General features: G+C 48.8%; 1 protein-coding gene across 1 annotated transcript in view; it reads left to right on the plus strand.

Annotated features, from left to right (window-relative positions):
• The first annotated feature begins 828 nt into the window (after positions 1-828).
• Positions 829-24,553, plus strand: part of plekhg2 (pleckstrin homology domain containing, family G (with RhoGef domain) member 2) — an 81,414-nt gene continuing 57,689 nt past the window's right edge. Inside the window, exons 1-2 of the mRNA XM_085431000.1 lie at positions 829-1,230; positions 17,337-17,414. Coding sequence (XP_085287126.1) covers positions 17,366-17,414 — 49 coding nt within the window. The 5' untranslated portion in view covers positions 829-1,230; positions 17,337-17,365. The remainder of the gene's footprint in view (positions 1,231-17,336; positions 17,415-24,553) is intronic.

Consider the following 24,553-nt stretch of genomic DNA (forward strand, 5'->3'; position numbering starts at 1 on the left):
GGTAAACTTGTGATTTTTCTCATGATTATGTGAAAGTCTTTTGTTTCCGAGCACACGCACACACAGGTCGTGTGTAAATGTTCAGCTGAATGTGTTGTTGCATTTGTCACGTCTGTGTGTGGACGCTGCGTGACTCTCAGTGTTTCCTCACCAAAGAAGGAACTGAGTCTTTCTGTGCTTTCGTGTCGTGTTCGGAGCATTTTATGGATCTTTTTGTGTCTCTGCTGTCCTTTTATGCCTCTGTGGTACTTTTACGTCTCACTTTAAATACTTGTTTTGTGTGTGTGTGTAGTAATGTGTGTCTCATGTGGATAGTTTTGTGTCATTCTGTAGTCATTTTCAGTCACTCTGCATGTTTCACGCTCCTTTGGGACCATTTCTTGTCTCCTTTGCTCATTTTTATGGTTTTGCACCTTCTTTTGTTTCATTTGGGAGCTTTTTCTGCTGTTTATTGTCATTTTTTGTCCCTTCGTGGTCTTTCTGTAGGACATCTGTCATAAATCGTGCTATCAGTCATACTTTTGCACACCTTTTTGCAGAATAACCTCTGAACTCTGCTGTGAAGCAGCTCAGGGGTAACTGGAAGCTCGCTTTCTTTCCAAATGTCACCATCAAAGAATTTCTGGTCCAAACGGGTAAATCTCTGGGATTAGAGGCACATTCCAGACTGAAGCTGCTTCTTAGAAAGAGTTTTGTTCTGCTGTAAACAGCTGGACGCTCTCTCTCTCTCTCTCTCTCTCTCCCATGGTTTTCGGACCTCCCTCTCTCCCTCCCTGCCTCCCCCTCTCTCTCCTCCTCCTCGGTCCAGCAGCAGTTGGGGTCGAGCTGACTGCGCGCCGCCCGGAGCTCATCTCCAAACTAGCGGATCGCACCTCTCACCTCCCGTGGCCTGCGCTGTGACCTGTGAAGTGGACGCGGGGATCGGTCCCGGCCGGACATATGCTGGATTGTGTCTTTGATTTTTTTTCGCTTTTTGACGTGTAAAACTTGGCCAAGTAGGTCAGTGAGGCTCCGGAGCGCCGCCAGCATTGCCGTTAAACCGTGTTGGGAAACTCGCTTTGACTGTGCTTGAAGGAGGAGGTGGAGGAAGCTGCTGGAGGCTGGCAGATCCAATGCGTCCGGAGCGGCCGTGTAAGCAGCAGGAACACCGGAGAAAGACCGACCGAGGGAGGGAGGGACGAGCGGAGCTCAGCGGGGTCTCACCGGCTGCTGGACCTTCATGCCTCCGAGGTACCCTCACGCTGTTTCTTTGCTTTGCAGCAAGCAGAGGTTATTTTACAAAATAAAAGACGCCTGTTCGTAATTTAACACAATAAAAGCGCCAGTCATTCCAGCGCGTGCCCAGGTCCAGTGCCAGACTCTCGTAAAGTCTGTGCGCGTGCCCGAATCACGGTGAAGTACAGCTGTGTTACACGCACCATATTAAACTATGACCCTGTTTATTATGATGATAAAAATACCAGTAATTACTTTAGTTAATATCCGTATCATTTCATACTCATTTGTTTAAATGTAATTAGCAATCGATAATCATTAAACAGCTGATTGATGATTAATTACGCTAATCAACTTTACAACATTTCATCTGGACCAAAAAACCAAAGAAAATCTAGATCTGATGACGTGAATATGAAATGATCCCACTGCTGCTCCCGGAGGATGAACCTTTAGATGAGGTGACCTCTGACCTCTGCTTTAAAGAGACAAACAAACAAACAGCTGCACCGGCCAGCGCTTCAGTGTTAATGCTTGTAATTTGCGCGGCGGCCTGTAGAGGGCAGCAGGAGGAGTCTTGGCTCTCAGTGCGCAGTTTAACCCTTTAAACTTTCTGCTGCCGCTGCATCTGTTCACAGGCCGCCTGTCTGAGCTTGTGTTACTCTGCATGTCGAAGGAACAAGTGTTTCAATCTGATCTGCCGTCTCGTCTCTCAAACGCTCATATGAAAAACAAACTTCATGGTTTGTCTCTGATACGTGAAGCTCGCTGAGGTCTGAGCTGCAGGTTGTCATCAGTCCTGTTCAGGCTGATAAGCATTTTACCTGTTACTGAGTCAACACACAGCGAGCTGTAGTTTATTATGATGTAAAGCTTCACATCTGAATCACTCCACTGCAGAAAATAGACCCACAGATTTGAAACACCTCCATGTTTGGCATATTAGTGAGTTCACTATAGTGTTGTTTAGTTACTGGCAAGCTCCTTGCTCTTATTTTGAAAGTACAGGAAAGAGGGCCACACTGTAGAGTCAGCTGATTATAATGCTCCATTACTGTCAGCAGAAGTGGTTAGTGGTCATGTGACCCCTGAAATCAGACTCAAGCTCGCTGTTTTTTGTCTGAAGAGTGCGAGACGCACACTTTTATATAAATGAATTTAATGTCAGGTTCTCTGACTCTTCATCACATCGCACACAATCAGTGAAATCTGCTCTCACCATCAGTGTGTGTGTGTGTGTGTGTGTGTGTGTGTGTGTGTGTGTGTGTGTGTAAGCTGAATCCGTGGGGATTACATGTCTGAATATCAGCCAACAAGGCCCTTCGATTACTGCCTTAGAAAAACCCTAATGGAATTATAATTGTGTGTTAGTGTGTGTGTTAGTGTGTGTGTTAGTGTGTGTGTTAGTGTGTGTGTTGGCAGGCAGATGACAGCTCCTGAGCATCGATCTTACTAATAGGCCTCTTTGTCAAGAAACAAACACACACGCGCTTTCTGAACCGGCCTCACAGACCTCTCATTGGTTTATTTATATTTGTGTGTGTGTGTGTGTGTGTGTGTGTGTGTGTGTGTGTATACCATGTCTACATATCTTTGTGGGGACCAAAAATTGTCATGCTACTATACTTGTGGGGACCAACAGTCACATATGGGGACAAAGTGCCCGTCCCCACGAGTTTGAAGACATGTTTGAGACTCAAAATGTGGTCTTAGTGTCAGGGTCACAGTTAGGTTATGGTTAGGTTATGGTTAGCATTCATTGATGGTTAAGGTTAGCAGCTTGGGAAAGCATTATGCCAAGCAGATGTCCTCACTAAGACATTAAAAGAAGTAAGTGTGTGTGTGTGTGTGTGGTTGACAGGTTGACTTGAGGTCATCTGAGGTGACCGTGGACAAACTGCAAAGTCAATGAGACTCAACTTTTCTTCATGAATACATTTGATTGGTCTGTGTGCTTGTTTTTGTTCTGGCTCCGCCTCCTTCACCGACGATATTTGAATGCTGATGACATCGTGTCGAGGTGTTACGTGGTCTTGGAGGTGAAGACATGTCTGGAGTCACATCATGGGCCTGCAGTGTGTCCTACAGAAGAAGCCTGGATCTGTGATGGAGCCACAAACACCTTAAACTGACTCATTAACGATATTATTAATTATTTCATGACAGTTGTTATCAAATCAGAATCAGAATCAGAATGGGTTTATTGCCAGATGTTGAGGTTTACAACATTAGGAAATTGCTGCGGTGCTTCAGTGCAGACAATAAGAATTAAAGTGCTATGTAGAAAGAAAGATATGTGCATGAGATATACATGAGATATATACATGAGAATAAGAATTAAGAGTGCTACGTAGAAAGATATATACATGAGTGCAGGTGGTGATCAGTGCCAAACATGGAATGATGCAGTGAACACAGCGTAGGGTCATGTGTTAGTGGCGGGGACAGTCATGTGGTTATTGTTCATGTGTCCAACAGCAGAGGGGAAGAAACTGTTCTTGTGGCGAGAGGTTCTGGTGCGAATGGACCGGAGCCTCCTGCCTGAGGGGAGCAGGTCAAACAGACTGTGTCCAGGGTGAGAAGGGTCAGCTGAGATCCGAGCTGCACGCCGCAGTGTCCTGGAGGTGTACAGGTCCTGCAGAGATGGGAGTCTGCAGCCAATCACCTTCTCAGCAGAGCGCACAACACGCTGCAGTCTCTGTTTGTCCCTGATAGTGGCTCCAGCGTACCACACGGTGATGGAGGAGGTGAGGATGGACTCGATGATTGCGGTGTAGAATTGCATCATCGTCCGTGTTGGCAGGTTGAATTTCTTCAGCTGCCTCAGGAAGTACATCCTCTGCTGGGCTTTCTTGATGACGGAGGTGATGGTGGGCTCCCACTTCAGGTCCTGGGTGATGGTGGTACCCAGGAAGCGGAATGAGTCCACAGAGGTGATGGGGGTGTCAGTCAGGATGATGGGGGGGGAGTGGGGCTGTGTGCTTCCTGAAGTCCACAATAATCTCCACTGTCTTCTGGGCATTCAGCACCAGGTTGTTGTGGCTGCACCAGGACACCAGACGTTCAACCTCCCTCCTGTAGGCAGACTCGTCCCCGTCAGAGATGAGTCCAATAACGGTGGTGTCATCTGCAAACTTGATTAGCTTGACAGACTGGTGGGTGGAGGTGCAGCAGTTGGTGTACAGGGAGAAGAGCAGAGGAGAAAGAACACAGCCCTGAGGGGAGCCGGTGCTGATGGTCCGGGAGTCTGAGACATTCTTTCCCAGCCTCACATGCTGCTTCCTGTCCGTCAGGAAGTCAGTGATCCACCGGCAGATGGGATCAGGCACATTCATCTGGGAAAGCTTGTCTCGGAGATGGTCTGGAAGGATGGTGTTGAAGGCAGAGCTGAAGTCCACAAACAGGATCCTGGCGTAGGTTCCTGGGGAGTCCAGATGCTGCAGGATGAAGTGTAGGGCCATGTTGATGGCGTCATCTACAGACCTGTTGGCTCTATATGCAAACTGCAGGGGGTCCAGGAGGGGGGCCGTGAGGGTCTTGAGATGGGAGAGAACTAGGCGCTCAAATGACTTCATGACCACAGATGTCAGAGCCACGGGTCTGTAGTCATTTAGTCCAGTGATCCTAGGTTTCTTGGGGACAGGGATTATGGTGGAGGACTTGAAGCAGGCAGGCACATGACATGCCTGCAGTGAGGAGTTGAAAATGCCAGAAAACACTGGGGCCAGCTCATTTGCACAGTGTCTGAGGGTGGCAGGAGACACGCCGTCTGGGCCGGGAGCTTTTCGAGCATTCAGACTCTTAAACTGCTTCCTCACATCTGCTTCATGAATATGAAGAGTTGTGGTGGGAGGAGGTGGTGTGAAATCCTCTTTTGTGTGGGGTGAGGGGGCGGGTGTTGCAGGTGAACAGTTTGAAGGTGGTGATGGCTCTATGGAGGGGGGAGAGGTGGGGGAATTAGTGTCCAAAGTGTCTCTATTGTTGGGGCCGTTGGAGGTGTGAAGGCTGCCTGATGGCTCGTCAAAACGGCAGTAGAAGTCGTTAAGGGTGTTGGCCAAGAGCAAGTCGTCAGTGGAGTGGGGGGTTTTAGGCTTGTAGTTGGTGATATTCCTAAAACCTTTCCACACAGAGGCCGAGTCATTCTCTGAGATCTGCTGCTGCATCTTCTCAGAGTGCTGATGTTTAGCAATGTCCACTTCCTTAGTGAACCTGTACTTGGCCTCTCTGTAGCAGTCCCTGTCTCCGCTTCTGAATGCCTTTCTCTTTTCCAGCCACAGCTTTTTGAGTTTAGGGGTAAACCAGGGTTTGTCATTGTTATAACTCACCCTGGTGCGTGATGGCACAATGCTGTCCTCACAGAAGTGGATATAGGAGGTGACAGTGTCCGTAAACTCGTCCAAGCTGTTAGAAGCAGCCTTCAATGTGTCCCAGTCTGTGGTCTCCAAACACGTGCGAAGCTCCTCCACAGCCTCGTTGCTCCACAGTTTTTTAGTCCTCACGACAGGTTTGGAGAGCTTCAGCCTCTGTCTGTACGCGGGGATTAGGTGGATCATGACGTGGTCAGAAAGTCCGAGTGAAGCGCGGGGCACCGCGCGATAGGCCCCGCTGATCGTGCTGTAGCAGTGGTCCAATGTCCTCTCCTCTCTGGTCGGGCATTTAATATACTGCTTGTATTTCGGAAGCTCATGGCTCAGATTGGCTTTGTTAAAGTCCCCAAGAGCAATGATGAGAGAGTCCGGGTATGTCCGCTCCATGTGGAGAATCTGCTCTGCGAGTGCGCACTGAGCTGCTTGCGCATCCGCGTCTGGCGGGATGTAAACAGCGGCCAGGATGAATGAAGCAAACTCCCGCGGAGAATAAAACGGTTTGCAGTGAATAAAAAGATATTCCAGAGAGGGAGAGCAGTGCTGAGCAATCACTGTTACATCTGTGCACCAGCCACTATTGATGTAGAAGCAGACACCTCCACCTTTGGTTTTACCGGAGAGAGCGGCCTGCCGGTCCGCGCGCAGCAGATGAAAGCCCTCCAGCTTGAGCGCGCAGTCCGGGATGTTCTCACTGAGCCACGACTCCGTAAAACATAAGACACAGGAGGAGGCAAAGTCTCTGTTCATGCTTCTCATCAGGGCCAGTTCGTCAATCTTAAACGTGAGCGATGTAAGCAGCTGCTTCTCCGGTGAGTCTGTCGTCATAGATGTGGATCTTGGTCTGCAGCTGCTGGTCTTTCTTCTTGGTCCAGCAGCACATGAACCAGTTCTCCACCTGCTGCAGGATCCCTGCGGTCCACAGAGGATCTCCTGTCACACCGCAGTCCAAAATGCTGGAGCTGGACGCTGTCTCTCTCTGGAGCAGCAGCTGAAACCGGCTCAGAGAGCCAGCTACCGGGGGTTAGCTGGTTACCTACAGTGGTGCTTTCACAGGACGCAGCTGACAGAAGCTACAGCAGAATGCAGCGCTGTGTTATTATCACTCATATATGGTGTTTAATGTTTACATGCTGTCGGCTGTGTGGAGCACATGTTCTCCACATGTGTGCGTGGGTTCTGTCTGCGCTCTCCAGCTTCCTCCCACTGTCCAAACACATGCACGTTTGGCTAACTGGACGCCGGCGTCTGTTGGTAGCATCAGTTTAAGGCTCTGAAAAACCAAAATCAGGCTGCTTTGCATCAAGCAACATGGTTCATTGTCTCTGGGTCGTTCTTTTATGTCTGCCCATCAGTTGTGCGAGGATCTGTGGTGCATTGAACTTCTAGAGACTTGCTACTGAACAAATTCGAAGGTTGTGGGTCTGAATCCCACCAGAGTCAATATTTAAAGATCCATCAACCCCCTCCAGTGTCCCTTTTTCACCTAATCCAGCTAGACGCACGTCTGCGCTCTACATTAAGTCAGAAGTTAGAAACCAGATAGCCGAGGTTCTTTACTCTTTGTGACGCTGCTGTCACTTAACAAAAAGCACACGGTCCTTCTAATTTAACCAAACTTGCTGATGTTTGTAACCTAAAATCTGCAGCCTGCATGTTCACGTTTCCAACATCGGGATCAAGTCGCTCTAAATTACTCCTGGTTGATTTTTTAAGGAGGTGTGAATTGTCTCTGCTTTTCCATCGTTTTCAAAGCTGCAGTCTTGAGTATCCTGAGCACTCAGATTCAAGTTGAAGGTTTCCTGCATCAGCCACAGTGAACTTTAACCCATACAACCCTGAGCTGGTTATACAGGTGAAAGAAAGGCAGCAGCAACAGAGGGCGGCACCGAAAAACACAAAGAACCATTGACTTCACAGGCGAGCAGAAATCAAACGCACCCCAACCATCTCAGCTATTTGGAAGCAGTTTTAATATTGAGCCCGTGCAGTGTAATTATGGGATGTGGTTGAATGGTTTCCCTGGTGACCGGTGTTTGTCGTTTATAATAATTAGTCCGACGATTTAGCATCGTCTGAGGTTAGACAGAGGCTCTACTGTGACATACAGCAGTGTGTGTGTGTGTGAGGCTCCGGCGGCAGATGTATACCGCAGTGTTTCCAGCCTCAGAACAACACAGTAAACAACATAAACAAAATACAAAGCACACATACATGTACATGCAAGCACACGGATGAGAAATCGGACGACTCGAGCGTTAGTGTGTCCATTACACAAAAAGGTATAACGCACAACCTTGTTGTGTTATCGTCACAGACTAATAAGCTGGTGAACATGTGTGTGTCCAGATTTGGCCCAAAGGACGATCTTGCAGTTTTCAATTATTCACTGAAAAGACGAACGCTGCTGATCTCAGCACAGCAGAGCCAGTGTCCATGGAAAACAGATGGGAAGTCAGAATATTTCACACTCAGACAAGTTTGGATCATAAAGACATAGATGCTGCTATTCAGTTACAGTTACAGTAATCCTAATTTACATTTACGAAGCCAGTAGATCCAGTCATGAAACTCTCGCACCGATCAACCAGCCGTGCAGCCAGAACGGTCAGCCTTTCTGAGCCGGCTGCACTGAGACGCTTCCAGTCTGTTCTTTGCTTCATATCCACTTTAAGCACAAACTCGCATTAAGAGTCTTTAAAGTCATTTTGTATTTGCTGACTTCACTGCCGAATAGAAACAAAGCTCTAATGTGTTCATTGTGTAAACCAGGTGTGCTGGAGGCGCGTGAATCACCAGCAGTGCTGTAACACACACACACACACACACACACACACACACACACACAGGCTCACGTCTGATATTAGTCACACAAACATGCACAAACACATGTGGGGGGTTTCCACTCACACACAGAGTCTCTCCTGGATGCTTCAGGCGTCCACTGACAGTCACACTCTGTGTCCACAGCACAGCCATGTGTGGTGTGTTTTCAGTATTTAAAGCTGGACTGAAGTTATTCACGTCATGTTACATTTATGTGTGCATGCACATGAAACTCTGAAACTTCCCTCAGAAGTCTTCCAGCTGACTGGTTTGTGCGTCTGTGAAGTTTCAAATGTGCGTTTGTGCGTCTGGCAGGTCCAGCGGAGGTTAACCGCACAACTCAGAGGCCATAGAAGCAAGGTCTCCACGGCTATACATGTGCCGGGGCTAGGTAGTCACCAGCACCAACCGTACAATGGTACGGTCTCTAAACAGACGCAGGGGGGCAGCCTGCTCGCCTGTAATGTCTGTCTGTGTGCAGAGCTGGGATGCTTGCCAGTGTTTGAGCGCCTTCCCTGGATCATCAGTGAAGCACGTGAAGCTCAGTGACGATGTCCTCACACATGAACTCGGGTTGGAAACCTGTTGTTTTTGATGTGGAGCCTTTCTGGGTTTGGTGCTCGGAGTCAGCTGTAAGTGTTTCTGTCTTTGGGATCAGATCAACAAGCTTTACAGAAGAGCCACAAACATCATATTTGTTTTAGCACCAAAACACATAAGCCAACCCTGAACTCAGGTGGGACTCGAACCCACAACCTTGAATGCCCTCTCCTATGAACGTGTAGAAGTCCAACGCCATGCCCGTTGCACCACAGAGCCATACTGGTGCTGCAGATGAGCTCTCAGTGCAGTCCTTCCTCTGGGAATCTGCTGAAAAGCTGTACAGTAATAACGGTACATTTATGTGTGGTGTTCCCTGAAATCTGTTTAAATATTCTCATAGCTAACCACGGGACCAGCAAGCTCTGCTTCCCAGCGCAGAGCAACAGCTGCAGATCTTTATCACCTACTGGGGAAAGCTGGCTGTTTTCATGCATGCTGGGAGAATCCGGTCGGGATAGTTTCAACAGGAAAGGTGTGCTTCAGACACCTCCTCAGTACTGAAGGAGAGAGCGCTGTCCGGAGAGCACTCAGGAGGCACAGGTGACCTAAGCAGGCAAATATGTGTGCTGTTCTCACAGGCAGTTAGCGCTGGGAGCTGGCAGGTCGGAGGCTGTTTAATGTCCCATCAGACGGCGTCGGGCATGCAGCTCCTCCAGGCCATGTTTAGAAATGTGTGACTGACTTAATTAAGGTGAAAGCAGCACGTCCTGCGTCATCTTTAAGCCAAGCTGCCGTGTGAAAGCTGCTCTATCAGTTCAAGATGGAAAGTCACGCATCAGGTCGCGACCGTGCTCGTTTTTCTCGACTTGTTTGGACGAATTGATCCGACTGAAACTTCAGAAACCTTTCTCAGCCAACGAGCCAGCGTTTGTTTGGTACACCAACGCAGCTGCAGTGACAGTCAGCGGTCAGACAGATGTTAGTCTGCCGTCCTTTTGCATGGCGCTGTGACATCACCTGTGACCGACGGATCTGTATTTTACGATTTTGACTGAACTTTGTTTCCAGCGTGTTTCAGGACCAACTCTGTTAGGTCGGTTATTTACTGCTGGTTTTCTCAGGTCAGGTCAAATTCCAGAAATGAGCCCTTGAAAAAGATGTTTCCATCCCTTAAACAGGCCGGGACAGACCTGGAACAAACTCAAGTCAAACACTAACGTCCAGATTTAGCAGTGTGCAAACAGACTGAGGTCAGAGGTCACACTTTCTCTCCCTGCTCTGAGTCAGACTTTACGTCCCCCTCTGGAGAAATTTCACTGAAGGAATTTCTGCTCCATTCTTCTTCTCTTACATCAGCCAGCTCACATCTATTGTCCTGACAGGCAGCGCTATCCCGGGCGGTTTCATCCTGTGCCAGCGCGATGGCAGGTCAGGCTGATTTACTGAGGCTGCATTTTACCAGCACGAGAAACGTTCCACACGCTGAACGCAGACAATCCGAAGGTGTTTGGAGCACAAAGCCTCCTTTGTAGGTTTCTACTGTTTGGTAAAAAAAAGAAAAACCCTGCTAAATACCGACTCCAGTGGGACTCAAACCCACAACCTGCGTGCCCTAGAGCTGCACGGAGTCGGCACCACCTCTCTGGTTCATGTGTGGAGAGAGGCTGAAGACCAAAACCTGGACCTCACTGAGCCCTGACCATAAACTGCAGACGTGTGGTGCAGGTGAGCCGGGACGGCTTTACACATCGCTGCTGCACAAACCGAAAACTGACTCCAAGCTGGTATCAACTGTGAGACCTCATTCATCTTCTCTTCTGCACCTTTGCAGGACAGGTTAGAACAGGGGTGTCAAACATAAGGCCTGGGGGCCAGAGTCAGTCCACTGCATGGAAAATGTGAAGGAGGGCGAGATACAGACAGGCACCTATGGGCAATTTAGAGTTTCCAGCTAAGCTAGAGAAGATGCAAACTCCACACAGACCCCGGCCTGATGGTGGAGTCAAACTCACCACCTTCGTGCTGCGAGGTTACAGTGCTAACCGTATTAGCAGAACAACATCGTGCCATTCACACCTGATGGCGGCCCAGGCGTGCACTAATTTGGATGGCATACGCAGCGCTCGCATGTTGCAGGTCTTCATTCTGCTGCATCAGCAAATCTTCTTTGTCTGTTTGCAGTAAACGTTAAAATCGTGTGCTTTGATGAAAGGTTGGATGCTTTTCCTCTCGGCCTCTTTTTGATTTTCTCTTTGAACATTTTAAATAAACTATCAACAAACATCAGCACGTACGAGTCGCAGAGCTGTGTGGGAGACGGCACTGACGGTGCGACGTCGAGTGAAGCTGCCTGTCCGTGTCCTTAAACGCACCACGGCAAACATCTGTACTGCCTGCGCCAAACAACTGTCAGTCACGCCTCTGTGTGTCAGTGTGTGTTTCTGTGGAGCTGGTTGATGCTATGAGCACAAAGGAAACAGCAGGACAACAGTGTTATTGTGTGCTCGATGTCAGTCGCAGCGAGGCCACACACGGAGTGTCGTCCTGCACTGTGCGATGATGTGACTGTGTTTGTGAATCTGGGCAGGAGTAACCTTGGCTGGTGACCACAGAGGGAAGCGGTGTCAGACTGCGGCGTGTCGTGTTTAGAGGATGAGGAGGCCTCCCCACATGTACACGCAGCAGAGGCCGTGAATAAAACACAGACACAGTGTGTGGACTACTGTTTGAAGCCTTGGGTTTGTCACCATCTCGGTTTATTTAGAGACAGAAGCGGCCATGTTTGCAAAGCCAAACTATCGTCTCTTCGTACGCTGGAAGAAACTTTTAGGCCACAGGCAAAGCAGCTCGAGCTTTATGAGCGAAACCACAGAGACGGGGTCAAGTGGAGAAGAAACCCGGGCAGCAGCTGAGAGCGTTCACTCAGTGCTGCGCCTCTGATTGGCTGACAGGATGTTGTGCAATCTGGGAGAAGCCTGGCTGCTGACTTGGTCTCCAGAAGGAAGTTGCAGCCAGTGGATAACAAGACTGTCAGAAGCTAATAAAACCAACGTTGTCTCCTTGTGCTTGTTCGTGCACTCTGTGCCAGACGTCTTCCCGTACCTGTGATGTCACCGTTAACCATCACTGTTAAAAACACACAAACGCTCTGTGCTGACTGCTGCAGTGTGATGTCAGACCCACCGCGCTGTCGGCCGATTTAGCGTCTGGAGGCAAATCTCCTTCAGGTGTGGGCAGCAGATACCCGGGTTCAGCTGCTCACAGCTAAAAACCACATGAATCCACGTCAGACTGGAGCTGGTAGTCATGTGAGGCTTCCACGTGGCCTGCACACCTGCATGCAGACTACCTGCTCAGACCTGATTGGTCAGTAACGCTCAGACTACAAACAGAAACTGTTTCATTTCTATAGATTTGACACATTTATGCAAAAATTAGTGCATAAATTTCACTGTAATATGATCCATCAGTCATAGGGTAGCCCCTCCCACCCCTGCTTCATCACGCTTTCTGACCGTCATCATGTGACTAGTGACTGCGACCACAAAGCCATCGGGGAAGTGATTCCTGAGCTCAGAGATCAGGTGAGCAGCAGGCACATGCAAACAGAAGAGTCGCCCCCTGCTGGGCACCACAAAGAATGCAGCTTCAGCGGTCAGCCGATCGATAAATGTGTTCGTTCCTCCAGAGTTTCCTTTTGTGCGATCCAGCGCATTAACTGCATCGTTGCCTCCGCACGGAGCCGTCTGAGCCCCACCCATCTCCTCCCCCCCTCCTCTGCGTGATGCTAATGTTAAACGAGGACAGTCTGAACGTTTTATCAAACACCCTCCAAGTTTCAAGTGTTTTCCACACATTATCATCCGCATTAGACTCACCGTAGTGAATAAGTGACCAATGAAATGTTTATCTATGATACCTATTGATCAGGCAGCTGTGACTTGCACCCGCCTGCCTCACAGATCTGTGACCAATCAAACCAATAGATCAAAAACACGCCTGATTGGTTCCTGCTGAGCTTGAACGAAAACAGTTCAACCCCCAAATCACTGCTGCCAGTCTCAGTCTCATCACCACGACAACAACGCTCCACTGTGGCGAAGGACAACGCGCACACACACACACACACACACACACACACACACACACACACACACACAGAGAGAGAAGGCGCCTGTGTGTCTCTGCTTCTCACAGCACTACTGGAAGTTTATATGCACTGTCAGTGTGATTGTTTAGCTTGGACCACTGTGTGTGTGTGTGTGTGTGTGTGTGTGTGTGTGTGTGTGTGTGTGTGTGTGTTTTTCATGGTTGTGTGTGAAGTGTACCCGCTGCTCTGACAGTGGTAATGAATGGTCACGACTCCATGTGCGTGTTCTGCCTGCATGGCTTTTCTTCCACCACCTCCTTAAACACAATAGGTGTGTGTGTGTGTGTGTCCGTGCGTGCGTGCATGCGTGCGTGTGTGTGTGCGTGCGTGCGTGCGTGCGTGCATGCGTGCGTGCGTGTGTGTGTGTGCGTCCGTGCGTGCGTGTGTGTGTGTGTGTGGGTCAGAAGCAGGGCAGCAGCCGTTGGTTGTGTGTCTCTGAGGTTGGTTTTCGTCCATCTTTGTAGTTTTGCACCGTTGGTTCTTCTTGGATCTCGTGGAAGCGTCCTTCTGTTTCTTCATAACCAGTTTGGGGTCCACAGAGGGGGCGGAGCCTCTACTCACCCCTACTCACCAGTTTTCCTGAGTTTGCTGCTTTTGCATCTCCTGGATGAGTTTCTTTGGTCTGAATCTTTCTCGTTGTGCCTCTCCTTATCTCTGCCTCACAGCAGGCCTGCACATTCTCACAGTTATTTTGGATCACATTGTGGTCGTCCAGCTCCGCCCCTCACCTGGGACTCACTGTAACAGCTCTATTCTTTAGTAACAAGAAACATGTAGTACAGGAAACTGTGACTCTGGTGGGATTCAAACCTGCAGCCTTTGAATCACTTCCTCCACACATTGGCTTAACTCATCCCGTTGGGAGTGAGTCGTTCCCGTTCTGATGGATGGAAATTTTTCTGTGGCGTCCCAGCAGCAGTGAACGCATCACACAACAGCGTGGCGAGCGGTGGCAGCAGTGAGTCCGAAACGTAGCGTGTGTTTGAGGAAAGCTTCAGACTGAGAGGTTTATCACTTCTGTCAGTGTGAATAGCGACACTGAGCAGGAGGCGTGTCTCTCTCAGTGATGTCATATAAACACAAAGTCCACAGAAAAATGTAGACGCTCAGTAATATGGAGCGTTCTCCTTCTGAGGCCTGCAGACTCATTACAGAGCAGTGTGCTGTTTATAACAGATGCACCAGTTCAACCCACAACCTTTGAACAACTTCCTGTTGATGCATACATGCAACATATATGGGAGTCGAACCCACAACCTCTGCCTGCCTGCCTCGTGCTCCACAGAGCCACACGGGCGCTCTGGCAGTGAGTCAGCCTGTTTCAGGTAACGTCTGTCTCCTGCTGTGAGTCCACACCTGTGGACGTGTAACATGATCTGATGAAGCCGCTGTCACAGCGTGAAGAACGAAACGACGAGACTGTGAACGTGCAGACGACACGATTTTATATGTCACTGGTTTCATCTGGAGATCCTGAGAAACGTCTTTTCAAATATTATGTGGTTGTAAAGTCCACAGTGCGCTCCACAGGGACACACACAGCTGTGGGCGTCTTTCACAGACAGAAAACACCAACCCTGGAGTGTCTGTGCCCCACGCCCACGCTGAGCTGTGGGTACTTTTCTCACAGCAGGAGGCACTTGGAGTCACACGTGTTGGCTCTGCACTCAGGGATCTGTAAAGAGCAGCCGGCGGGACTCGAACCCACAAACACGTCGGCTGGATCACAGATTAGTGACGATTTCACTCTCGTATCCAACCATGGAGGACACTCGGGTCCACTGGCACGCGGCTGGGTTTAATTCATCACTGCTGTCTGTGTGTGTTTTGATTCAGCTTCTACAACAAACTCCAAGCAACAGGAACGGGATTCAGAGCTGAAGAACTGGCAAGAAGCCACATGCGCTGACCTTTGACCCCGCTGTCTGTAACGCTGCAATGCGCTGTGGGAGCTGAAGCCGTTTCCAGCGCTCAGTGGGAGTGAGACGGCCGGACAGAGGAACCGGATCCTGTTTGACGCCTGTTTAATTTAATGGAGCTGATGTTTGTGGACACACACACACGTGCTGTAAGTGTGAGTGTGTGTGTGGTGATGACGTGTGTCTGAAAGCGGATGCACCTGGAAATACCTGGGTAGGTGTTGATGAGGCTGGCGTGCACACACACACACAGCAGTGTGTGCTGAGTGCTGCAGGTACTGACAGACGTGTGCGTGTTTGTCGTGCTGTGCGAGCTCCACCTTTGTCTGTCTGTTGTTAGAATTGCATTAAAAAGGCTCCACCAGCACAAACACGGCCCACAGCTCCAGCTCAGGTGAAGCACCATCCACCTGTCAATCAAAGAGGCCACGCCCCTAACCATAACCAAAGCAGTTTGTGTAGCAGACGGTAAACGTCTATGGGGACTGACTCCCTGATGGAGCCCCCAGTGGACGTTAGAGGAACTGCAGGGTTAGGTTTTATTTATTTTCAGTCCCAGAAACTGCTGTTGGCACAAAATCGTTCCTGTGGGCACAGACAGGTGAGAATGACGATGTGAGCGGTGTGCTCTGTTCATGATGGCTTTTTGATTCCACAAGAATAAACGTACCCGGGAAACGAACGTCAGCCAATGTAATGTCCTCTAAAGTGATGGAAACGTACGTGTGTGTGAGAACCACAGTGCTGGAGCTGCTCCATCACACCGTGTCCTGCGTCTTCTCTCAGGTTCACTGAGTGAGCAGCGTTGTTGCTTCAGACTCTCCAATCATGGTGTTCAGGTCCTGCACACTGGGACCCGCCCCACGTCTTTCACTTTCCTTCCTGCACACCTCTCAGTTTCACCCAAAGACAATACAGCGAGTTATTACACAAAAGGGGTAAAGGGCTTATTCAAGACAGTTCATAAACTCTGGAGGGACTCAAACTTTGAACACTTGTGTTGAAGCAGAAGCCCAGCGTGCTGTCCGCTGCAGCACAGAGCCACGTGCAGCTCTGGGCTGTGTAAGATTTGCAGTCAGGTTTGTGTCTTTGGTGTGGAAGAGTTCTGGCTTCTTGTCAGCTCCAGTTACAAACCTGCACATTAATGCTCAACAACGTCCTGAGTAAAAACATCAAATGTGAAAAATATGAAATATTTGTTGAAGTTGGTCTCGTGAATATTTGTTGCTACAGTCAGCACAGCTTACACATGAACGTGCTTCAGTAGGAGGAAGGTTTCAAGTTACTCGAGAGGCTTCAGAGGGGCGCGGGGTGAGATCAGGGCTCCAAATGATCTTCATTCGCTCCAAAAATCCTCACCTGCCTTACAAACGATGAAACGTCGTGTTGAGCTGCACAGACGCAGTGACTGCACAAACACCTCACTGAGCTCTGCGCGTCATATTTCAGTTTTTAATGAACCATTTCATTGTGTTTGTCTTTACTGTGATGATGAACCTGATCAGAGTGAGCTGCAAACCCCTGAGTTCTGAATTTGAAGCAAACGGTTTAAACTCAGATCAGCTGTAGGTTGGAAGGCGGGCTCACGTCCTCGCTGTCGGTGGCTGAGCGACTGTTTCCACTCGAGGAGAAACTTTCTTCTGCTTTCGTCCGACGAACGATGAAAGTTCCTCTTTAGATTTTAGGACATGAAGCAGAACCTGCAGGTGTTTCTGACACAGTGAAAGAGTTTCGACCAGCAACCTGCAGCAGACCTGCAGCAGGCCTGCTCGCCATCTGGCTTCCATTACAGACACCCCGACCCCCATCTCCCTCCTCTCCCCCATGTACCCCCTCCCCTCTGACCCACATCTCCCAGTTTTCCTGCAGACAGCTGCAGAAACACTTGTTTACGTACAACGCTTTAATTGGGTCAATCTGTGTTACTGTATCAATGACTGTGTAGGAGGCCGTTATCCTCCAGTGGACACACACACACACACACACACACGCACACACACACACACACACACGCACACACACACACACACACACACACACACACACACAGGCTTTGGAGAAGAGACCTCATTCTTGTCGTTCAGCCAAACATTACATATGTCCTCACTGTTTTCACACAAAGGGAGAGTGAAACTTTTATTTGGACCCCTCCTCCCCCTCCTCCTCCTCGTCTTCTTCTTCTCCTCTCTTGTGTGAGCAGCTTGTATGAAGCTCGTATCTCTTCGTGCCGCTGCTGTCATGACATGAAGACACGTCGCACTGGGATGTGGTTTGTGTTGATCGAGGAGGCTAACTGGGATTTTTGGTGTGTTTCTCCAGGTTTCTGCTTCCTGTGACACTATCACACCATGCCTGAGGGGTCACGGCGTGGCAGCCAGAGATCGCCCAGTAACACAGGTAAGGTCTATCCAGCTCTGACAAAGCTACTTTATGACACCTTCATCAGCACTCAGATGAGCCGGTGAAAAATGTAGAGAGAGGTTTTTCTCCAGGAGCCGGTGGAAACCAAAAACAGAGCTAAAAGAGGGAAAATAACACTGTCTCCAGACACGTGAAATATCTCATTTTGGTGAAGGAGCAGATAGCAGATACTGTTGTGTGGTATTTGTGGTGCGTCCCAACAGTTGGCTCTTTTAGATGTGGCTGAGGTGAGTCATCCAAACTGATGCTGAGGCCAAATATGTCCCAATAACACTCTTTGGCCAGTACTGCATCAGGTGTAATTCCAACAATAAAGACGGACTCTGACGGGACTCAAACCCACAAACTTTGAATTGCTTTTTCTTCACGAGACGTCCGATGCACTGTCCGTTGCGCCACAGAGCCTGGCGTGCAGCTGGTACAGTGAGAGTAAGTGAGCATGCTCAGAAAGCCTCAGAGACGCACCATCATAAAGAACAGCTGAGCTGAAAAGTTTGATTTTGGAAACTTCGTGCAGTGATTATTTGCAGAGTGGGCGTGACGTTCCCCTTCTCGTGAGAGGAGCTCTGGACTGTGGGACAACAGCTGTGTTGGTGCTGTAAAGGTTGGGAGGCCTTCAGGAGAGTTTCAGTGATTGTTGGTTCAAGTCCTATCATAGTCGATGCTCAAAGGTAGCTTTCACTTCCGCATGTGTCTCTTTGTTTGAGCGACTAACGAAAGTTTTTAGTGTCAATATTTGTTTAGTCAATATTTTTGTATATTTGTTTGTAACGCGTGTTCGCCTTGTGTCAGACTGGAGACCCGTCCAGGGTGTACCTCGCACGATGATAGCCGGGGTAGCACCCCCACACCTGTGACCCATTGTTTGGGCATGTAGCTTTAGTGGTTTGGCTGGTGCCAGAAGCAGTGGCTAATGCTAGCTAGCTAGCTTGGTTAGCAATGCATTGAGACAGAGACCTGCTAATCAGAGCTCAGTAACATCCAAGTAAAACCCTTGAACTTCACTAAAACTGGAGCTCCGCCTTCCTGCATGGGCTGTTACAGTAACCTGATAGCAGCCATGTTATTGGTCAGGGGTGTCAGTCAGAGAGGCCACGCCCCTAATAATGCAAACTTTATGCTATAATACAGTTTAAACAGGTGAGTTATAAAGAAGAAACTATCCACAGAGAACAAACAGTTTGTGTATCAGGCTGTAAACATGTTCATTTCTGCTGTACAGTGTTAGTCTATGGGACTGACTCTCTGCTGCCTCTGCTGGACGTCAGAGGAACTGCAGTTTCTAGGACTTCTATGTTGGCTTCATACTTTTAACCCTGGAGGTTGATGCTTGCTTAATACTAGAAGGTTCTTTTAACCTGATAAACACGACCACAGTCACATTAGACAGTGGGTAACACACCGCCCTTGTGTGGGGTTGATTCTCACCTGAGTCAGCTTCCATCGCTGCTTTTTAAACAGTCTGAGTACTGAGCAGATGTGAGTCTGAGTTAAACTAATTTCACATTTTAAATATTCGGTTGTTTGGTGCGTTTGAGTTTCCTGTGACGCTGCTGAGCGTCACTTTCACTGCCTCGTTTCACTGTTTGGAGCCTCAGCTCAGATTTCTCCCTCAGCTGTGACTTCCTGTAACCAAACCAGAGAGGCCCAGCAGAACGGACTACACACACACACACACACACACACACACACACACACACACACACAGAGTAATGATGTGTAATTACACACAGCCACCATGCTGTTTAGTTGCTCTGCTGGTATATTGGCTTCCATAGTTAGCGCTCGCGCACAAACACACACAGAAACATACCAGAGCACGGCTTCATTTAAAAAACACTGCAATTACCAAACACACACACACACACACACACACACACACACACACACACACACACACACACACACACACACACACCAATACACTGTGTGAAGGAAGTTGTATGGTTTGTGGTGATAAACTGTAACTCTGAACAATGTTTCTGCGCTCACACACACACACTTCATAAAGGGTCACACAGATCTGTTGATTGTAACCACAGAAAGGCGTGAGGCAGAAAATAGCGAGAACGCCCAAGATAAGGCTGCAGAACAAGGAGCCGGCGAGGAGGAGAAAGGGAGGCGTGCACCAGGAAGGAGGAAAGGAAGAAATGAGGGAGCGAGGGGAGAGAGAGGGGATTTTTTTAAAATCTGAAGTTGTGTTCTTGGCTGCGATTGGCTGCTTTTTGAAGCCTCCCTGCTGATAAAAACGTTGTGAAATAAATAAGTAAGAGGGAAGAATCCAGGCTGGAAACAAAGGCAGCGGTTAGAGCACAGACATGCAGATGTTAGAGCAGAGGCAAACATCTGTCAGAGCTTCATAAAGCACTGTGTGAAAGCTTCTCCTTAATAAATGATCGATGTTTCGCTGTGGCGTGCTCCGCGTAAAAGTCACTTTCATACCTGAAAACACAAAATGTTTTTCAGCTGAGGGTGAAGCTCCTGAAAAAGGTGGAGCGCTGCTCCGAGCGGCACAGACACGGTCTGCAGCGTGCACTCCCACCCTCACCTGTGGGTGGAGACTGATCGCACACCTGGAACATGAATAAAGCACCTGTAGAAATAGCGTAGTGTGTTTGTTGCTCATCAGATTTAATCAGAGGAACGTGAGATGATTTTTAGTCCACGGCGAGTTTAAACCAGCACGCAGTTTGAGGGCTGCAGACGTGAATGTAAACTCGAGGAAACTGAAACGTGTGTGTGTGTTTCCAGCATTTGGCTTGGTGCCGTCAGGGGGTCAAAGGTCATGATCTGAGAAGCCTCACTTCCTGTCTTTGTCTCTGTCAACATGTCTCTTTAGCACTTTCACACGCACAGTTCAGGCTCGTTGTCTCCACTCTCTCGTGTCGGGGCGAGACCTTCTGCGTCCTCGGCGTCCTCCTCGGCGACGCTGCTCGATGATGCGTCAGATGTACATGACAAAGAACACGGCGAGTCCTCTGAATGTATTTTAACTCCTCGTCATGCTGCACATACGATTTCACTTCCTTCTCTTGATGCTCCACGTTTTCAGCGTGTCAGGCGAGTGGAGCCGAGCACGGGGCCGCCTCAGTCCACCTTACTGAGTCTGGTTCCTCGGGCTGTCTCTGCGTGGTGGACGCTGTGCTTCATGTGTGGCTGCGGCGATGCGTTCGGTGCTGACGGTTTCCAGACGTGCTCCCGAGCACACGCAGAGATCTCAGCACAGGATCGGCTGTTGTTAACGCTGAGCTGCCAGAGCGCCGGGAGAACGCGGCGCTCCGATGTAATGGCCGTACGATTGCACAATAACTGCGCCGAAGCTTTAATCACTTTAAATGCTTCGATTTTTATCGCGGTGGAGTCTGATTGCTCCAAATCGATTCTGCGGCGGGACGCTCGGCACGAATATCAAAGTAGAGAGCGTTTGCATCCACTGTGTCAAAGCAGGACTTTGTGTTTGTTACGGCGGCTCTGGAGCCGTAAACTGAGATCCTCTTCAACGATCTTAGGCCCTCGTTGGGTGTTTCCCCGCTGAGGGTCCAGCTCCAGTGCTTTCTTTGAGCTCAAAGTTAAATTCCAACTATTCAAACATCTGGCTTTACGTTACATTCCTCGTATTTAACCCTTCAGAGTTTGGTCACAGCCGTCTTCGTGTTTCTTCTTATCCTCAGAGTTAATAGCTGTGGGGGGTTAAATAAGTGGGCGGGGCTGCTCTGGAGAAGGCGGGCCCAGCTTCAGTTTCCAACATCATGAGTGACAGTTGTTGAGGACTGACAGGAAGCTGAGCGTAGCCTCTCAGGTCAGACTTCCTGCCAGAAACTTTGCAGATAAAAAGTCACGTGAGACGAGGCGACATCGGCGGGGAGGGGTCAAAGAAAGGTTTGACGGACATTTGACGACATCTCAGCGCAGAGCACGTAAAGAGGAAACGAGCGCCTGAGAAGACCACATCAAAAACAGCAGACAGGAAGTTGAGTACTATCATTATTATTATTGTCAGTGGGATTATTTGTTTTGTTATTGGATACAAAAATAACTCAAAATGTTCTTTCAAAATAAATAAATACATTTCAAACCCCCTGAAGGGCATAGAGCAATTCCTTTGTCATAATGATAATTATGTTATATCCTGGAGCGCCTGAACGTCTCAGTAAATATATTTATTGTTTTACTGTTTGTCAGAAAAACATCCACAGGAAGTTTGGTTGCCTAGGAAACCGTACAGCCCGTCCACATGTCAGTCAGCGGTGTCCTGCATTCTCATTGGTCATTGCTGCAATCACAGGAGTTTTACTGAGGACCCGCCCACCAGAAATGCTTCCTGTTCAACATGTGGGCATGACTGCAGACGCTTCAGCCTCTCGTTGCTCTGATTCCTGCGTCGGCTGTTTAGGTTTGATTCCAGGACGTGTTCGATCCTCTGACGGTGTAACTCGCTCCGTCACTATTTAAGCTCCGCTGTTTCTCCCTGCTCGAACATTATTGGCTGAAATAAAGCGTGCCGTGTCCCTCACGCAGGCTGTTTGACCTGATATTTGAAGGTGGCTTCACGGTGAGATTCCGACTCCCGCCCAGTGGTTGAGGACACCTGGGAGGACGGCTCGGCGGGAACGCTCCCGCCTCCGGCGCCGCCGGCTCCACATGCTGCGGTCGAAGCAGAAACCTGTGGCGTCACAGTCGAACTCTTAATGACAGCGAGGAGCTGCTCTCTTATTACTGTAATCACACCCTGGAATCCACGCCGCCTCACAGATTTACAGCATGTGTTTAAAGGGAAATTCCACCTTAAAAATGGTGAAACGCTCTCTGCCTTCAGGCTCAGCTGTGTTTGAGTGCAATGACTGACGCGTCCACGCACTTTGTCTCCTGTAACCAGGTTTCTCTGCCATTTTTCCTGCGTCCACAGTAAAATTCAGATTTTTGTCTTATTCGCCATGAAGGTTGTTTCTACCGTTTTATGGAACCGTTAGACACAGAATCACTGTCAGCTCAGGACATGTGGCTGTTTTTAATGCTCAGTGTCAGTTAGCTTCACAGCACGTCTGAAGAAACGCAACATGTTCGAGGACCAAAGGAAATTAACAATATGCATTAAATTCAATTTCAATTCAATTACATTCAATGTGGTGTAGCTCCGTAACAGCTAGCTGCAGGTGTTCAATGATTGACGCTCTCAAGTCCAGTCAAGTACTTTTTTTGTCCAGCAGGCGGCGCCTCTGGTGTTTGCAGTGAGCTCATTCCTGAATCCAGCGCTAAGTTTATAAATGCACATTAACTTACGTCCCAGAGGGAGAAAGCAGGACGGGCAGTGACGTCACATCGGCCAACGCCTTCACACCAAATATTTAGTAACCCGAACCCTGACAGTATCTTTAAAAAGAAAGCGTGGATGTGGTTTGCTGGTTGGGTGTTTAATATAATTTAACAGCTAGCTCTGAATGAATGAGCCGACGGGGTTTTGCTGTGAGACAGCTCGCGCTTTATTTGTGTTAGCGAGCTAGCTTTAGGTAACATTAGCCCGAAGAAAAGCAGCTCCGGGTCGGATCTTTAAACCAAGTAATCTCTCTGAATGTCGACATTTTACTCTGACAGTCAGCTTCCTGTTTGGTCAGATGGGCCTCATTAGACAAAAGTAGGTTTTTGGGTAACGGCAGCTATGCTGCTAAAGTTTTAATGAAAATATGTTTCACACAGCACCAGCTGGCTGTGACGACAAACTGACCACAACTACAGACACTTCCTGTGTCAGTTTATAAGGACACAACATTACATCAGGTAGTTACACACATCTATTTACACTTTTACAGGTATGTGTGTGTGTGTGTGTGTGTGTGTGTGTGTGTGTGTGTGTGTGTGTGTTTGAGATAATCTGAAAGCGCTGCACCTGACTTCAAATGCAGGATGTGGTTTGGCAAATGCTCGTGTCATTTTCTCTCTCTCTCTCACACACACACACACACACACACACACACACACACACACACACACACACACACACACACACACAGCCAATAACAGGAAATCAGGAAGTCAGATGTGTTGAGAAGCAGTTTTGTTCAGTCGGTGTTCAACGGTGAGCTGTGTCATTAAATCAGTGATCTGAACAGAGAAACATGTGGACTGCCTGACGCACACACACAGACACACACTGCAAACTCAAAGTAAGTCGCTCTACGTCTCTGATGGCTTTTGTTCTGCTGTTTGACTGAGCTGTGTTTCTCTGATGTTTAATGACGGGCTGTGAGGAGCACGAAGGTGATCCTGTGCGATGTTCTTCATTGTAGCTCAGGATGAGCTGGAAATGCAGTTTATCATCTCAGTACTTTTACCTCTAAATACTAAAAGTATTTGAGAATATCTGCAGGAAAATATGAAGTAAAAGCTGTGAGTGCAGGGAATCGGTCCGATGGTTATCTTTCCCACACATCAGCATAAAACAGTGCACGTGCAGCCTCTTCGTGCCTGATCCAGTCACAGGTGTGTGCAGCTGGCCTTTACCTTTACTTGTTCTAAAGAGCTCAGTGAGTTTGGGAGCGGTGCTGTAACAGGATGCTGCGACACGGCGTCCCGCCTCGATGTTCCACCATCAACTCGCAGCGGTGTGTTGCAAAGTGGAAGTGTTCAAAAACCACAGCGAGTCAACCAGACCTTCGACCAGCTTCGATCTGTCCTACAGATTAAATCTGCTGCTTATTCAGGTTCCAGCTGCACCTTATATGCTCGTACCGAGGTTTGGAGGCGTGTCAGTAATGGCAGATAAAAGTCCCATTTTTGAGACCACCAAAGTCCCAGGTAGGAGGATGAAGGTGTGACGGGACAGCAGTCACATGTTGTCGGACACTTGGGCAAACGAGCATTCTCCATCCAGTTGGCGAGAGGTTGCTGACAGCTGGTATTAGGCCTGTGATCGTTCACTGAACGCTTGTTAAAGTCTTTGCTGCTGCTGCTTGGCGACTTGTTGCTCGAAGTTTTCAGACTAGTCAGCGTCTTCCATGCAAACCATGAGCAACCTGCTAGCAACCGAGGCAATCACGACAACGCTGTGCACGCTCTGTGACCTGTTTCACGACTGTCCTCAGCCTGCTGGCAGACCGTATGAGCTTTAGGAAGAGTCA

This window comes from Copadichromis virginalis, linkage group LG14, assembly GCF_057382275.1.
Source record: "Copadichromis virginalis isolate Kocher_CV1m ecotype Utaka linkage group LG14, C_Virginalis_male_GT1.1, whole genome shotgun sequence".
Lineage (NCBI taxonomy): Eukaryota > Metazoa > Chordata > Actinopteri > Cichliformes > Cichlidae > Copadichromis > Copadichromis virginalis.